This window comes from Podarcis erhardii (assembly GCF_964252035.2).
Source record: "Podarcis erhardii genome assembly, chromosome: 3".
In the NCBI taxonomy this organism is placed as follows: Eukaryota; Metazoa; Chordata; class Lepidosauria; order Squamata; family Lacertidae; genus Podarcis; species Podarcis erhardii.
Window position 1 is genome coordinate 58,347,259 of NC_138507.1, and position 17,780 is coordinate 58,365,038.

Consider the following 17,780-nt stretch of genomic DNA (forward strand, 5'->3'; position numbering starts at 1 on the left):
TTTTCACCAAAGAAGTATGTTTTGAATGTATAGCTTATGTGGGCAGTGCAGTTTGTTGATTTCTTGCCTTTGGCTAACTGTCCTAAATCACAGGTGCCTGTTGATCATCTTAAGTGATCCACTTGTGGTTGAATAGCAGCCCACATGATGCATCTGCACTAGACTGGGATGAAACTCGTATCAAACTCATTACTTAGTAGAAATGTAGGCAGGTTTGTTTTCTTAAGAACAGAGCAGAAACATAACTGGTCAGAAAAGATATACAGTCATACCTTAGATCCTGAACGCCTTGGTGCTTGGACATTTTGGCTCCCAAATGCTGCAAAGTGAATGTTCCAGTTTGTGAATGTTCTTTGGAACCTGACATCCAATGGGCCTTGCGCAGCTTCCGATTGGCTGCAGGAGCTTCATGCAGTCAATCAGAAGCTGCACTTTGGTTTCTGAATGTTTTGGAAGTGGAATGGACTTCCAGAACGGATTCCTTTCGACTTCCAAGGTACAACTGTATCTAGAATCTGTCTCAGAAAAAAATCTTTCTGACATGGAGGTATTGGTCTGTGTGGCACTCTTGCAAGGGTAACCATGGACACCTGGGTTTCAAGACTTTTCCAGAATGAAAAATATAGATATGCAAAGGAAGAACATCTTGTAGATAATCTGCATTTTCTTTTATGCTGTCCTAGCTGACAATGAGGCCCTCAACACAGTCTTTTGAACCAAACTACATTTAAACCATTCCCAGGCCACCAAATACCTTATTCAAGGGCACCATGGTGCACACAGGTGCCAGGTTGGCAATCTCTGGTTTATAGCAACTGAAACACTAATACATCAACTTGCAGGTTATTTTGTTCATACTCCCAGATTCTTGGAAGCTAATATGAAAGTAGTTGGAAATCGTTGGCCACTGATGTTGCTCAGGTCCATTGTTGCTTAGGTTTCAGAGGTTTGCTTTGTGCTGTTGTTGCTTAGGTTTCAAAGGTTTACTTTGAGGGGGAAATTATTCAAGATCTTCAGGTTACAAACCTCTTTAGTTCTCAAGATGGGAAGAGAGATATTTCACCTGAGTTTTTAAACTACTCTAAGGAAGCTATTTTCAATCCCTGTTGTGTACAAGGTTTGGCTGATGATTCCATTGAAGCAGCGTGCATTGAAGCTGACAGTCTTAGAACCTAGTCTGGTATAGCACGTTCATGATTCCTAAGGGGTTTTTTGGTTATGGTTTTCAAATATGCTGATTGTTTTCCACAAACCAAAACATCTCCTCAAGCAATCCTAATGAATGGGTGAAAGTCTTTATGGCAGAATAAATATCTTTTGTCATAGGCAGCACCAAATATTCAGGAGAAGGTGAAAGAATATATTACTTTGTAGAAATACTTCAGGTCCATTAAAGGTTTGCTTTGAGAAGAGAATTACTCAAGATCTTCAAATTACAACAAAAGTGTTTTGAAATGTGTTTGGCATATCTTCAGTGCATTTGTGACAGCTGGAGACACACACAGGAGACTGTTTTTGAATTAATTTTACAGATCAATCCTCCTGTGGTGCCTGGTGATGCACGCTGTAATTTATTTTTAAAGAGGCCACAGTGATTCTTGGGTGTCATGAAAGAAATCCCTGAAAAGTATTTATACACAATCCCTGCTAAAAGGAAAGGACAATGAATTCATTTAAATACATTTGTGCAAGATGGTTCTTCCCAGTGGAATCTGCACATTCACTTTCTCTAATTATTCTTGAAGTTTTGCCTATCAGCTTGCCTATCAACTCAACACATGGGAAAGGAAAACAGCTTGACGTTTCCTGATAGCGGAGTGCTTTTACAATAGCATATGAGAAATCAGCTGTTATTTCCTTATCTTTCTCAATATCTAAGAGCTGATTCTGATGTGGTGTCTTTTATGTAGAAGAGCTCCTAGCCGCATGGATCACACTTAACATGTGGAGACATTCCTTTCTCGTTTATATAATGAGGCACTGGAAGGCTTCTCTGAAGAGATTTGTGACCTCCTCTCTTTCCCCTACCCCATTGTTTACGAGGAACTGCTCCTAGAATTATATTCTCAAATTCTGCATTGCCATTTACATAGTTTGCTTGCCAAAGTAAATGTAGCACCCCAGGTATCCAGAACCTTTCATGTAGCAGGATTTTGAAGGCTCAGCTGTACAGGCGGTCCTGCAAAAATGTTATCCTGAGTGTTCATAAGCATGCTGCTGGAGAGGTACTGCTCAAAAATAATGAATTAGGTTGCAATCCCAACCTAAAATTAACCCCCTTGCAAATAAGTGGTCAAATTCCCAACATGAGCACTCTTAGAGGAGTTCTAGCTTAGCCCTCTTCCTGCATACTAGTTTTCCAGCGTGGTAGGTGTTTCAATATAGGGGAGCATTAAATATATATATTCTACCTGGAGTGTAAAGTGGTGCAGACCGTTATACACCCTACAACTCTTACCACCTCATTCCTTATTTAATCTTCTGCATGTGGGAAGACCTGACTAACAGTGAATAAAATTGCTATTGGTGTATATATGATTAATATTAATAGAGAGAGGCTTTTTCTGCCTCACGTTAGTTCACAAAATAAAACATTTATTTTAATTCTGTATAGGTTGCAAACTTCAATTTTTCAAAAACCAGTATGAAAATGTGATGGCGAATAACGGGTAATACATAAATCAAGATTGCAGTTACTGATTCTGCACAGTGTTCATGAATTATTATGGTTACTATCTGTAGCAAACTGTTCTGTACATCCATCTTCAGTTTAAAAATTCCCATTCTCCTCATGCTTTTATTTTGATGGAAAAGCTGTTACACCCACAGTATATATAAACATATTTACATTGAAACATTTAAAGTTGCTATTAAATTAGGTTCTGTTTTACTTTCAGATTGTATATCCTTAAGCAAAAAAGCAGTGAAATATCTTGACACATTTCAGTGGGACAATCCATTGTGTGTTTGTGTGATTTGTTGCCAATGAACATTAAGAAAACTAAGTCTTTTCAACCTTTCTCTATATTCCAGAATTCATGATATATTTTTCAAGGTCAACAGAGAATGTATCTATACTGCAGACATGTCTGTTTCATACCAGCTTAACTATCATGGTTTCCCCTTAAAAATCATGAAAATTGGACAAGGTGGTGACAATTCTTAAGTGTTCTAGCTCATTTGAAGAACTATATATTTTAACATTTTACACGACTGTCTTCAGGTTTGACAGGACCATTGATGTGCCCTCTCTGGTCGCTTTCCTATACTGGTCTACTCCCTGGCTGCAGGCTTATCTAGTGGCAGTATCCATGACTTACCACAATGGTGTTTCATAGCTGTCTGCCACTTGGGGTGGGGGCAGGCTTGCAGTCTGTGTTGGTGGGGCCCCAGCAGCTGGCTAAAGGATTCAGGTGTTAATGATGGGCCTGAAATTTTAATACCATGTTTCCTTTCTGTTCGCAATATAATGCTGTGGGGTTGAATTTGGACTCTTGGGTACTCCTACAAGTCCATAGCTGTAAGATGGGATCTGCAGAGTAGAAGGACTACATATACTGTCAGTCCAATTTCTTTTGTTAAGCAAACAGACCTAAGTATTCTGTTAAGTAACCTATTTGTTACATAAGGTAGGTGCAATATGTTGCCATAGAAATTAAATCTGAAGGAGCTGGCCTTATGCAGGCAGTTCAGCAAAATAAGAACAGCAACAAAAAAGCTGTCCTCGTTGCTTTTGCCACCCTGACCTCAGAAGGTCAAGGATGTCAAATATAAGAGGCCCTCACCAGAACTTTTTGAGTGGTATCAACAGTCAACAGATATTAGATCAACTTCAGGGCTAGTAAATTGTGTGTTCAGACCCAGAAACATCCCCCCTAAATAAATTCACACTTGACTCAAAATTTTGGTTTTGGTTCTTGGAAGAATTTAGGCCACAACTTTATTGATTACAGAAAGTGACTGGTTGCATAGGCTCTGGTTCAACTAGCTCACTGCCATGCAGGTAGCGCTGACCCAGGGTTCCAGCATAGGTCAGCCAAGGGTGAACACCTGGATAAGCGGAAAGCCGGGAACGGGCTAACTCCGCCACCCAAATGTCCCCCTGGACTCAGGCATGGGCACATCCCCCTCTCAGGGGTTGACCAAACCATCGAGTCCCTGGATTCCTTTAATGGAATACCCTTCACATAGGGATGGTGAGAATGTTCTCCCATCCGTAGCACCTGAACCAGAGCCTATCCGCAACCTTACAAGTTGTGATGATTTGCTACGTGGCAGGCAAAACCCAAATGGCAACAGCCAATCAGCCAAGTGGGGAAAATTCCTGCCGTGCCCCTGTCCCAATAACAGATGACACACGACGGCATAGCGCAGAGCCCTAAAGTAGGGAGAGGTCTGCGGGTGTTCCGAATGCATGCGCCGAAAGAGGAAGCTCTGGGTCACGTGCATGGGCATAAATAGGTCCCTCGAACCGTTTGGACTGTGTCCCATTGGCCAGATTGCACCCAGCTTTGAGGGACCTACCAATCGGGTGTTGTGGTTGACCAATCGTATCCACCCACAACACAGGGTGTTGGTTTTCCAGGTCTTACCGCAATACATGCCCTCTTTAAGGGAGGACCCGATCTATGGGTTGCATTCATCTAACAAATCCCTTCAGCATAAGCCCTGCACAACTGCTTCTGCTTGTGCAAGATGGCTTCCTTCCCACTCCTCCCCAGTGCCCTCTCAGTGCTCCCCCCATTGCAAAGGAAGGCTGGGGGGGGTGTTGCTCCATCTAGCAAGCTGCCTGTTATATATAAGATCATTCAGAATACTATTAATCCTAAATTTATACTGGGAAAAGTGTGTGTGTATTTAGTTCAGTATTTTGATATGTGTAGCTCTTCCTCAAAATTTTCAGCAGCCCTTAGATTTTCTAAACACATGGTTGGATCCAGAGGAAGCTAGTTGTGACCAACTTTTCACCGTGATTTCAGTGGGACACAAGTGTTACTAATTTGTTGGGGTTCTAACCCCCAGATCTGTACCTAAATGTGTGAGATCACATTTCGTAAGAATTCGTAAGAATGAGCACTGTAATTTTAGTAGACAAAACCGTTTGTGGTTTAAGTATTATCGTAATGCCAAAGACACTGCCATGAATTTCAAAAAATAAATTTGAATTCTCTTATTATTTCTCTGTGTGAATGATTAACAGCAGAACAAATAACCAGGGCTTTATACTGAGGAGAAAGAACTTTGCTGCCTTGCACCTGGCATGAAAATATGCCAGTATTATCACAATCTGGAGGGGTTCCAGGCTCGCCAGATGCTGTTTTGTGCATGCCACCAAAATTTGCATTCTATCCCAAAGCTTGCAGAAAGATTACTTCTTTCAGATAGTTATATTCTGTAGAGAAATTTTAAACAGTCCTTCTTTTTGTGTGTGCTCACTTAAAAGGTAAAAACAGTCTGGTGGCATAGATGGTGGGAAATAAAACTTTGTCACGTTCTGTGTTGTATATATATATTTTTCCCCTTTGCAAATTGAAGTGAAAGGAGTTTTTAAAAGGTTTCCATGGCTGGTATTAAAGCACTTGATCTTAATCTTTAAGGGGCAAGAGAAAATCAATAAGCATTACAGTTATTATAGTAAGCATTTAGCAATTAATAAATCCCTCTTTAGGTACGATAACAAATGATTGGGCAAATTAAGCCCAGTTTACTAAGCCAAATGGCTTGTTTCTTTTCGTCAGACAAAAGTAATAAACACGCAGTGCAATCCTAAACGTATTTACTTAGAAGAGACCCTAATTGGGATCAGTGGGACTTGCTCTCAGGTAAGAGTAGGATTGTAGCCCAAACAGTTTAAATAGTTTCTGTTTTAGATAGAACTGCTGCCAAAATCTAAGGAACAGAGAGGCACAAAATCTAAGGAACAGAGAGAAGGAAAAACAAATCCCCAAATTTGGCAATTCTTGCCTGGACATGATCCCAGAAATTATGGAATCTGGTTTCTCTTTCCCATCTTCATTTGCATATCCTTGGAAACCCTTGTGCATGGGTATGCAAACGAAGGCCTGGGGACCGGATCCGGCCCAATTGCCTTCCAAATTCGGCCCACGGACAGTCCGGGAATCAGCGTATTTTTACATGAGTAGAATGTGTCCTTTTATTTAAAATGCATCTCTGGGTTATTTGTGGGGCATAGGAATTCACCCCCCCCCAAATATAGTCCGCTCCCCCACAAGGTCTGAGGAACAGTGGACCAGCCCCCTGCTGAAAAAGCTTGCTGACCCCTATGCCTAGTGTCACCAGGGAAACACATTGTGATTGAATGTGTGGAATGCAGCTCAGTTCAATACACACTTACTTAGGAGTGAACTTCATTGAATACGAGACTTACATGTGTACAGAACAGGGCTACATACAGGATTAGTATTATTAGAGAGTTGTGCTGGTCTGGCTTTTAACCTTGAAGATATTCCAATATATACAAGTTATTAGTACTATACCAGTAAAATTTGAAAATTTCCTTGATAGCTAAAGAGTCAACCTGCTTGACATTCCTTTCTTGGATTTGCAATTGTTTCCAAGTCGTGATTGAAACCAAGGCAAGTCCATGTATGTTTACTCACCATTTGAATAGGTAAATTAGCTTTTGGAAAAGTTCAGGACTTAACACCTCTTTTAAATTTTTCATTGTAACTTCCTTTCTACTAAACACTGAAGACCTTTTGAGGCAGAAAAGGTTGGGTTGGCTAAATCTCAACTGTTAATGGGGAGAGAAATAGTACAACATATAGGTTTTCCCCCACAAGATTAACTTCAACAACAGATTTCTCTCTGTTCCAAGAGAAAGCACAAATTGAATTACTTTCTCATTTGATGTAGAATGGGGCCAATGTTCAAGCAACTTTCACAATTACTTTGGGATTACATGGCAGTTTCGGGAAAGGGCAGTGGAAGAAGCTGTAAACTAAGAGTCTTTGTATTCCTTGTTGGTCAGTGGTGAACTGTCCCTTTTAAGTGCGCTGCTAACAAATGTTTCCCTCAAGTGCCCCTGTTCTTGCTTGTTAGCATTTGAATTGACTTAGGAGAGCTGAAAGGTTTAGTGAGAGTCTTTACCTATTATTGAATATCACATAAAGTTGTTCTCTTTTTTAGCTTTCCATTTTTACTGTCTGTAATAAAACTACATGGATTCTTGAGTACAATTTACTTCCAACTTTCCCTGAAAGCCCTTTTGTTTTTTAGTGCAGTGCTGTAGGGCAAATGAGGACATATGATTATCTTAACGGTCCCTAAATCTGAGGACATGCTGCTGCTATGCTTTTCCTAGCATAACGCTGAGTATAGAGTGAACCTATGGCACTGCATTATACAAAAACTGAACAAATTCTAGTTCCTAGATTTGCTTTGAGAGGATTAGGAGATCAAACATTTTTAGCTTCCAAATTTTAGAGGAGAGGGTTATTTTGGCTTCATATTCTCCCACATACTGGTGATCTCTTTTCACAACTCTACATGGGGCACATCAAGTGTCTGCCCAGCTGCTGCATTAAACTGCGAGGGACAGGCAAGAGAGCATGCACAGAAGTGTGTGACCTTGTTGATTCTTCTTGATCTTTTTGGTCTTACTTGGATGGTAGATTCCAGAAGGTTGTGCTTGTGGAATATTGTTTTGCCCTGTTGGGGGACTCCAGCATTGAGGTTTGGCAGCGTGCGATCTCTCCTATACTTTCCAACATGTGCATGAAACTGCTGAGTATGGTCATCTGGAGCGTGTTTCACCAGCACGCTCCTGTTAATCTCAAGCTGGTGTGATAGTGGAAGTAATGAAGCAGTGTCTGACAATGGAGATGGACTGGATAAAGCTAAGACATTGAAGCTCAGTTCAGATAAGACTGAGATGCTGTTATGAGCAGATGGTTTTCTGGTCTGTATAGATGGTGTCAACCAGGTCTTGATGGGGTCACACCCTAAAGCAGGAGTAGGGAACTTTTAATCTGTGGGTCAGTCTTTGCCCATGAGGTCCTTCCACCAATCCATGTCACTGGTGACGTCAACTGATGGGTATTAATCCTACATTGACTGTGGGCTCTGTTCCAAGGAAGGAACAGTAATGTGCAGCCAAGGCAGCAAGATTTAATCTCTGTTCATCAGTTTCTCAAAAGCACTGTTTGGAGCACTTTTCCTGTGAATGGGTGGGTGGCAGAAGTGTGCAAGATTCTTCCATGCCATAAGATCAGAGCAAAGGGAACTGAAGATAGGAAGGCGGAAGTATGCAAATGCCATTGCAAGTCTCCCTCCATCCCTTTTAAGCCCCCAATGTTGTTCCAGTCTTAAATGGAGGGGGGAGACTCAGTAAGGCGGGGTAGGCAACCTAAGGCCCAGGGGCCAGATGCGGCCCAATCGCCTTCTGGGAATCAGCGTGTTTTTATGTGAGTAGAAGGTATCCATTCATTTAAAATGCATCTCTGGGTTATTTGTGGGGCAGAGGTATTTGTTCATTTTTCTTTTATTTTCAAAATATAGTCTGGCCCATCACATGTTCTGAGGGACGGTGGACTGGCCCCCAGCTGAAAAAGGTTGCTGACCCCTGCACTAAGGCATTGCAAGCCTCCCTCCAGTTCCCTTTCAAGTCCTGCCCACCTGTCAGGTTTGGCCTGTAGATCCTGATAAGGATCTGGCCTGTGGAACCCCAGCCTTAAAGCATCAGTTTCCTAGCATATGAGTACTCCTGATTCCATGTCATTGGAGGATTCTGTCACACAGTGTGTCTTCTATCAAGTTTGGCTGGTTACTCAGTTACAGCTCTGTCTGGATGGAGATTACCATGTAATCTCTAGGTGAGGCATCCATAAGTCATTTTAAATAAAAAAGGTTGATTAGAAAATAAGATCACCATAGCATCCTAATGATTTGGGAGAGTAATAGAATCATAGAACTGTAGATTTGGAAGGAGCACCTACTTTCTTCTCTCTTATGGGTTTTGAATGATATTTTTCTGTCTAAATATGATGGCTCTTCAGCTTTTAATGGTGACACCAAATCCAGTACGATTTTAATGCCGTTCAAGCATATAAGAGAGCCAGCAGTGATGGCAGGTTTCTATATTCCTCTCTGCCAATGTAGCTCAATTGAAGCACAACCTCAGTATTGCATAGAAAAGGGATGGTAGTCTCCTGTGTGGCACTAGGAGACTGTTGTTGCCGATTGTCATGTATCAGATAATAGTGCAGTTCAGCCAAGGTAAGAGTGAGCAGAGCATTGCAGCCTTTGTTTTTTTTACCCCATCTATTTCTAAGCAAATCTCACCAGTATTTGGTACAGACTACAACAAGCAAGTTTTTCTTTTGTCTGCCTTGCAGCAGTAGGGAACAGGGCTTTAGCTCACTGTTAGCAGCGGAATTAACATTCACTCAAGTTTTTGACTCCTTTATTTATTCTCCATTATACTATGAAAGAATTAAACCTTATTTCAAGATTGGCAGGGACGAGAAGCTTCTTTCAGCATTCATCATTATTCCTTTTAAAACAGGACTTTAATTTAAATTTATTTCTCTATGAACACACGGTAATGGCAGGACGCATGTATATAAGTGTAAGCTACTTCCAAGCAGTACTTCCAAAAGCTCAGGGGCAGTAGAGCTACCCTGCTGTTCTCTAGAAGACAGAGCCCAAAAGTAGAAGGTTCCTCCTCTCCAAGAAGGAAAAGGTGTTTTCCAATTTGCCTTGACATCTTTCTCAAAAAGAAGGTAACTCTTTGCTGTCTGCTCCCCTCCTTCCAAGATACTTCCAAGAGGTGATAAATACTGCGTTGGAAATCAAAGGACTGTGGCTTGCTTTAATATCAAGTGCTAGTCATACTTTGAATACACCCACTGATATCAAGTTACTTAGGTCCATTGATTCTGGTAGGTCTACAGGCAATGGCTGTTTTGTGGGGGGGGGGTTTACATTTCTGACCCTCATGTGCATCGGTAGAGCATGTGTAAGCCCGCACCTCCCCCTTTTCCGGCCACTTCTGGAGTGTGGCGATGCAAATGTGCAGTGGTGCTTCAGTTGGGCACGCCTAAAAATGAACCACTGCAATGTTTGGAACTACACAATGGGAAACTGGGCAATCACTCTTATACCCCTGCCCCCAATTTCAGTAAGGATCATAAAGTAAAAGTTGTGTGAAGGAATATACAAAGTGGATATGTCAAAGGCAGTAACCAGTGGACAGGCAAACTGGTAGGATCAACACTTGGACACATATGGTAGGGACATTATGCTAGACTCCATTGACATTTTTATCTGTTTGATAAATGAGCTTCTGATAATGGCAGTAAAAAAAGAAAGTGATATAAACTGTATCCTTATAGATTTTGTAAAGTCCCACCTGACAGTGCTTATTATGATCAAGCACTGGCTATATACTAAGGAATATGATACTATGAAGTATATAATATTTTACTAAAGATGAATTGCTGTATTTTCTAGACCATCTGGAACAACCAAAATTAATTAAAATTTATGTTTCTGTAAAGTAATTACATTTTCAGGAGGGTTGCCATTGTTTGTTACTTGTGTACTACTGCACTTTTGCCCTGTGCAGTTTTGCTTTTTGTATAAATGTGGAAACTTTTAGGATTGGATAATATTGAACCATCTCTCAAGATGTATACTATTAAAATGGAGGTGGAAAGGGTGTGTGTATATACACACATGTATTTTTTTGCACCATAGTCCAGTTATTGAAGGTTATGAACATTACTCTAAATAAAAAAATTCCTTCCAATAGCACCTTAGAGACCAACGAAGTTTGTTATTGGTATGAGCTTTCGTGTGCATGCACACCTCTTCTTCTTGTATCTTGTATTTTTTTTATTTTGTTTCAACTATGGCAGACCAACACGGCTACCTACCTGTAACTAGGAACATTATTAGAACATTACTCTAGTTTGGGCAAATATGCACCTATATGGACAAACAAGAATGAGTTTAGTGAATATGAAATAATATATTTTCAAATCTTAAGTGGTTTCTGTTTTATATCTGATGAAAAGGAAGGAAATGTTAGGACCAAGGTAACTGTGGGAGGCAGTGGAAGACAGGAGTGCCTGGCGTGCTCTGGTCCATGGAGTCACAAAGAGTCGGACACGACTAAATGACTAAACAACAACAAACTGTATGTTTAGGGTGGCTTTACAAAGAGGAACAACCTTTTAACACATTTCCACCACATTTTTACAACCACAGTTTCACCACTACTATGATAAATTTGTTATTCTGAATTAATTAACCTTGAATCAAAAGGGTTGCAATTTTGCTACACAGTGCTTTCAAATAAAATGATTAGTGCAGTCAAAACAGGAAATAATATGAACTCAGCATTTTATAAAACTTCTTTAATTCACTCTTTCTTTACATGAGTATTTATAAGCACCTTGTAATTTACTCTTGATAAAAAAATCAACAAGAAACAGGAATGATTTTCATTAGGAAAATATGTCCAGGCTTAAGAATGTGCATATGAAGATAAAAGTAAAAACATTGATAGTTTGCATACCAAGACTACAACCTAATCTTGAATTGATTCAATCCATTTTGGCTTTGTCACAACACAAAGCTTCTATCAACACAATCTTAGACAACCAGTGGAGATAAAATGCATGCACAGCTGAAGGTGTTCTGAAAGTTTTTACTGCAGCCAGTCATCTCACAAATGAGTTGTATATTGCCTGTAATAAACATTTAGTTATACCACTATAGTTATTTGTAGGCGATAGTGCTGTGTGGAAACTTAGCATCTCAATTTCTTGAATTTTTTTTCTTCTGCTGCGCAACAGGCTCCCATCTGCTTCCATTATACATTGCTCCAGTGCCCTGTGGTTTTCCAGGCTGCCATCACTTCCTTTTTTGAAAAATAATAATCTGATGACCTCTTCCCCAAGCTTTAATTGAAGGACAGGAAGTTGGGAAGCTAGCTGAATGCCTGAGGTCAGTGAACTTGTTAATTTTGTGTTTAAAAGAAATCATTAATTTACTATTTGTTTTATTTATTGCATTTATATCCCACCTTTCTGCCGAAGCACCCAAACGCTTTGCAATTTTAAAATACTAAAACAAATAATAAAAAGTATAGTAAAAATAATTTGGGGCGGGGATAAACAGCAGTCAGGCACACAGTGGAGAGCCCCCCGCCTTTCTGTGCTTATAAGAAAGCTGATTTGAAGACATTGTGAGATTTTCAGGAAACTCAGTCCCCCAAGAAGGCAGTAGAATGCAAACCACTGGAAAGATGATTTGCAGAATGAAAGAAAGGATGGTCACAAACAGGTAATCAGAACAAAACGCACCCAAATCCATGAGAATTTCACCAAAATCCCCTTTCTGATAAATTACGGATGCAGTTTGTTTTCTCATTAATAGTATTTGCAGAAGGAATTTAGATTGAAGCACTTCTCTGTTGCATGGCTGGCTGGGATGCCTCCAGCCTGTCAACATGAAAAGAAATGTGGTTTGTTTTTGAAACCAAGCATTCCTTTCTTCTTGCTCTGCATTTCACACATCTATTACTAACCTATTTGTTCCTTTAAAAAAATTAATGGAATTATGTCCACCATTGTTCAAGTCATAAGCAAGGCCATATGTGTGCAGTTGCCATTTGATTCAGATTATTAGACTCTGGGATGGTACTATACATGTTGAGTCAACTTTTGATTTAGACCTTCTCCAACAAAGTCATTTGCATGGATTCATTCATAAGTGTGTATACAACAACAGCAACAACAACAAATCACCATACCAGTGTTTTCTGGTCTACCTATTAAAAGTCTCTCTCTTTCTCTACTTTCACAGAAACATACAAAAAATAAGCTACAAAAATTGCTTACACTTGATTTCAGCACAAAAAAAGCTTTTTTGAGAAAGAATGGTTTTGTTCAGCCATCATAAAAGGAATGTCAGTAAACAATAAATACAATGTGCTTTCCCCCCTCCATATCAACATATTTACACTTGAGTCTTTGGCTTATGTTTAGATTTCTTTATAAAGAACTTTGATCAGGCTGTCATTGCACATTAAAACAAAATAAGCCAGTTATCATACATATATCTATATATATATTTTTTCTTGCAACACATGAAACCTATAGAGACTATCAATCTGCACAGTTTTGTTTTACTTTTTAACAGTTTTATCAAATTAAGAACGAAAGGAAAATAAAATGTTGACTAGAATAGATACATGCAACAGATGGTGGTTCTAGTGTAACCGAGAAACAACTGAATATACAAACACTGGAAAAATCCTACCTCGAACAGCAGACGTGCTCTGCCTCTGCTCTTCTTTATTTTTGTGGCACTATATGTTCATACTGTGTACAGGCATAGAAACAGTTCTTTATATATATATTTATATATAATTAAGATACACCATTTATTAAGAAAAATACTTTTGCATTTAAAAATTAAGTCTCCCTCTTCACTAAAATCTTTCTTCACAGGTTCAACAGCTGATGCCAAAACAGTTTATTAAATTTCTTATTATTTGGTTCACTTGATTGCATCCACCCTTTTCTCACTAAGATGATTCGAGGTACTCAAGTGCAACGTCGTAGCAGAAACGATATTGCTCCTAAGGGGAGGAATGCAAAGAGTCAGTCAGATCATGCAATAAATAAATAAATAAAATGAGATAAGAAGTGACATTCCTTAAAGCTGCATAATTTGCTTTGACAGTATCAAGACTTTACTTTGATATGAATTTATTTTTTTATAATGCTTAGGTGTATGTGTTGCTGCTATAGCTTGAGATGCATCTTAAAGCAAGATGGTCTAGGAATCTCTTTGTGACTAATGGTTTGCATCCCTGTGATTCTTTCAGCTACTCTACCAGATAGAAAACAAACAGTTTTCATTAATCAGTTTGAAGAACTTTACTGCCTCATTCCTGGACAACGTTCATTTCACAAAGTCAAACAGCATCCAGCCATTAACAAACATCAGCGTCTTAATACTACAGCAAGAGACCACTCTTCTCTGCTGCTAAACTGAAAGTAACCCAAGTCCAGCTTTCCCCGTTGTGACAGGGAGCTCTGTAAGGTCAAATATCTAAGAATTTCAATTTCAATCTGTTGGTAAGTAGAGATGTACCGCAAGAGTTTGCAGCTGGACTGTACAAAGTTATGCGTTCTGAGATACATGTTTTGCTCCAAGGTCCACTCTCAGAGAGAAAAGAAATTCAGATCCTCACTAAGATGAAGATTTTCTGCATTCTCAAAGGGAGAGACAGAGAAATTCCCCTCGCACTCCCACTGCCCCATCCCCCAGCCCTAAGTCTAGAAACTTAATCTTGTAAGCAGGAAGTGGGGAAAGCTTTCTGAAAGGTCCCACCCCCTTCTTTTTGGTTATCTGATCATCTTGCTAAATGTAGGGCAGGTAACAAAGCTACATGGGTTTTCTTGGCTTGCTTCCTCACCTAGCTTGAACAGCTGCTGTGTTCAAGATGGTTCACCTACATAACACAGGGACACTGAAAACATGCACCTACAGAGTAAGATTGCAATGAAATATAAGTATTTTTTTTTTCATTTTCTGTGCTAAAGATTAAATAGTAACCTGTGAAATTCTAGACAAGAAGCTTATTGATTACATTACACTGTGTATGTTCTGAAGTGATTTTAATTGCAAAAGTATCAAAAACAGCCTTATTAAAAGTGCCCTCTTAGGAAACAAAACAACCCACCTAGCCCTTAAACATGTTTGAAAATTCAGCAGCCAAGCAGAGAGTACTACAGGATGGGACTTGCAAGTAATTGGAAGTGAAGGGAGGGGGGAAAGCCATTTTTCTCTCCCTTCTCTCCCACCACCCCAAGCCTCTACTACCTTTAGTTAAGGATGTTGGGGAAAATTCTGATGAAGACAGAAGCAGAAATTGCTGATGTTCACTTGTTTGCCCCATGTCCAGTGTGGAAAACCAATCTAGCATATACTGATTGGCAGGCCTGTGCAGGGAGGCAGCAGGTTAGACTTATCCTGGGCTTCAGAGGGCTAAACCAGCCACGGGGCCTCACCAGGGACTGGCTGCTTTTTTGTTTGTAACTTTGTTCTAACAGAACTCCCAAACCCGGGTCTCAGACAAGCTCTGCACGCGCCTGCTGACTGGTATTCATTGGTTTTTGTTTTTCTTCAAGTGTACACATGCTACAAAGTTACTGTTTCCCTCTGTTTACATTGCATTTCATTTGCATTGAAAGGGTGTGGATTTAATTATGCCATTAATCACAGCAGACAGCGAGAGAACGTAGTATTTGATGCAAACCAAACTGCAGTAGAATTGAAACAGCACTGACTGTGATCAAGATAGGTCGGAAGGGAAATTGTTGTCTTTTTATGTCCCTGCTTTTAGTTTGCTGTATCTGACACAGCTTCATGCTCTCATTGCCTCCTACCCTTCCCATAGACCAGGGGCAGGCAACCTAAGGCCTGGAATCCGGATGCGGCCCAATCGCCTTCTCAATCCGGCCTGTGGATGATCTGGGAATCAGTGTGTTTTTACATGGGTAGAATGTGTCCTTTTATTTCAAATGCATCTCTGGGTTATTTGTGGGGCATAGGAATTCATTCATTATTTTTTTCAAAATATAATCCGGCCCACCACATGGTCTGAAGGAAGTTGGAGCTGCCCACTGCTGAGAAAGGTTGCTGATCCTTGCCATAAACATTCCCTGCACCTTCCACTCCTTTTTGCTTTCTTACACTAGGGGAAAAGAAAAAAAACCCCCACCCACTAGCAAATATACTAATAGCTATTTCTGTTTTACTACAGGCGGTGACCATTTAAGTGCGTCCAATTGATGTGTGATCACTGACACATGGGTTCTTTTGGACCTGGAATAAGGCAGAACAGGGGCGGGAGGCACTTATATGCACTCTGCCGATGTGCATGGGGGTGCCGCGAACAGAACCCTCACACAAAATGGTCGCCACCTGCATTTAGAAGATGAGTGATTCCATCATCCTTTCTCTGCCTTCCCCCAAAGCATCAGAATAGGGCTGTCAAGGTCACCTGCCCCTTCTGTTGAGTTTGGTTCTTTTTCTGTTTTTTTTTTTTTAAGATGGGGCTAGTCTTACCTTACTGGTTTTTTTGTGGGGTAGCCTGGTTCATTTGTCTTTTTTCTTCGTTTTGGGTCTAGGTGTGTGTGTTTTGTATGTGAATACACACACACACACACATGCATATGTGTGTGTGATTCTGACTGTGTTTTTTGTGGGTTGACTAGAAGGCATAGATCATGGGGTGAGCTAACTGGAGGGTAAGAGCGACCTTTAGCTCCCTACAGCTGACTTCAGGAAGAAGTGAAAAGTTCCAGAAATGCTCAGGCCATAGGGCAACTGTATTTCCTGTAAATACAGAATTCCAGCCTGGGCCTTTTAACCTCAACCAGCTATAGGAGAGCATGGGTAGTGGTAGTAAGCAAGTGACTTGTGTCTCTGTGTTCTCTATAGCAGGAGTAGCCAGCATAATGCCCTCCAGATGCTGTTATGCTCCAACTCCCATGAGCTCCAACAAGCATGGCCAACTGTCAGGGCTGAAGGGAGATAAATCCACCAGCATCTGGAGGGCATGGTGTTGGCTCTATCGCCTGGCCTGTTGCCTTACTGTACGGTCTGGACAGCCTCCTGTTGAGAGCCCTCAGAGGTATTAAATCAAGGTCCTCATAACAAATGAGGGTAGGCATGAAGCCAGTGATGGCAGGGGCCACTATGCCTTTTCTCTCTTTCTCTCAATGTTTGTTGATTCAGCAGGAACAGATTACTCCTGCCAGAGGGCTTTTGAAACTAGGTGGAGGACTGTAGGTTGCCCACCCCTGCTTTAGAGCTACTTTCTCTCTTCTTCTCTCCCAAGGTATCGTGTCATCTGTAGATTATAGATTGTGATACCTTCCTGACACTGTATACCAAATCACACAGGAAGTGAACTTTGAGATGTTTCAATGAGTAAGGTGTAACCACAATCTTAACAGAGATTTCCCAAAGCGAGACATCCTTCAGAGGTGACAAAATGCATTCCATTTTCACAGGCATTCAGTAAATGGGGGGAAATGGGAGGTTATGCTTGGATGTGAATGTATCATAATAGGTTTCTGATAAAGGAGAGAAAGAAACTTGGAGGGTATTTTGTCTGACCCAATACAGGATCTGCAATGCAGGATGCAACTGTGTTTTTATAGTCCCAGTTGTTTTTTCTCTCCACAGAGAGCATTTCTATCTATGAGACTTTGTTTGGCAATACTTTTTAAAAAATATTATTTTTGTCTGTCTACATAAATTAACATTCCAGATCGACAAACTTACCGGTGTTTCTACCATGTTTGGCTTACTGTTCCGCAAAGTTTTTACTGCATGGAAAACATCGATGACATTTTGCCTTTTAACCATTTCCACTACTATGCCTATGGCACAGAACATTCCACTTCGTCCACCACCATTCCTGAGCAGAAAAAAGAAAGAAAGAATGGTTTAAATGGTTGTATCCAACTAAGTTATAAAGTTACAACTGTAACCCACTTAGTTGGGAGTAAGCCTTAATGAATATACTAGTCTTTACTTCTGAGTAGACATGGCTAGGAATCCATTTAGTGACATTCATTGATTAACAATTGGAAGCCCTTCTCCCCTCTGTCCTGAAATTAGCTTGGTCAGGAGAAGCCCCAGAGCTGCACAGGAGATAATTCAATCTGGCAAACCGATACGCTTGCATAGATGGAGCATTTGAAACCTCACATATGTACTTCTAACCC

At 40.4% G+C, this 17,780-nt stretch overlaps 2 protein-coding genes across 15 annotated transcripts in view; one reads left to right on the plus strand and one right to left on the minus strand.

The window, feature by feature from the left end:
* LOC309338804 (uncharacterized protein) overlaps positions 1–11,924 on the plus strand; it is a 70,783-nt gene extending 58,859 nt beyond the window's left edge. The window contains exon 5 of the mRNA XM_081856272.1: positions 11,823–11,924. Coding sequence (XP_081712398.1) covers positions 11,823–11,903 — 81 coding nt within the window. The 3' untranslated portion in view covers positions 11,904–11,924. The remainder of the gene's footprint in view (positions 1–11,822) is intronic.
* Positions 11,142–17,780, minus strand: part of PTPRK (protein tyrosine phosphatase receptor type K) — a 341,149-nt gene continuing 334,510 nt past the window's right edge. For all 14 annotated transcript variants that reach the window (XM_081856114.1, XM_081856122.1, XM_081856118.1 and 11 more), the window contains 2 exons: positions 17,335–17,470; positions 11,142–13,612 (listed from right to left, as the gene is read on the minus strand). In XM_081856114.1, coding sequence (XP_081712240.1) covers positions 13,559–13,612; positions 17,335–17,470 — 190 coding nt within the window. In that variant the 3' untranslated portion in view covers positions 11,142–13,558. The remainder of the gene's footprint in view (positions 13,613–17,334; positions 17,471–17,780) is intronic.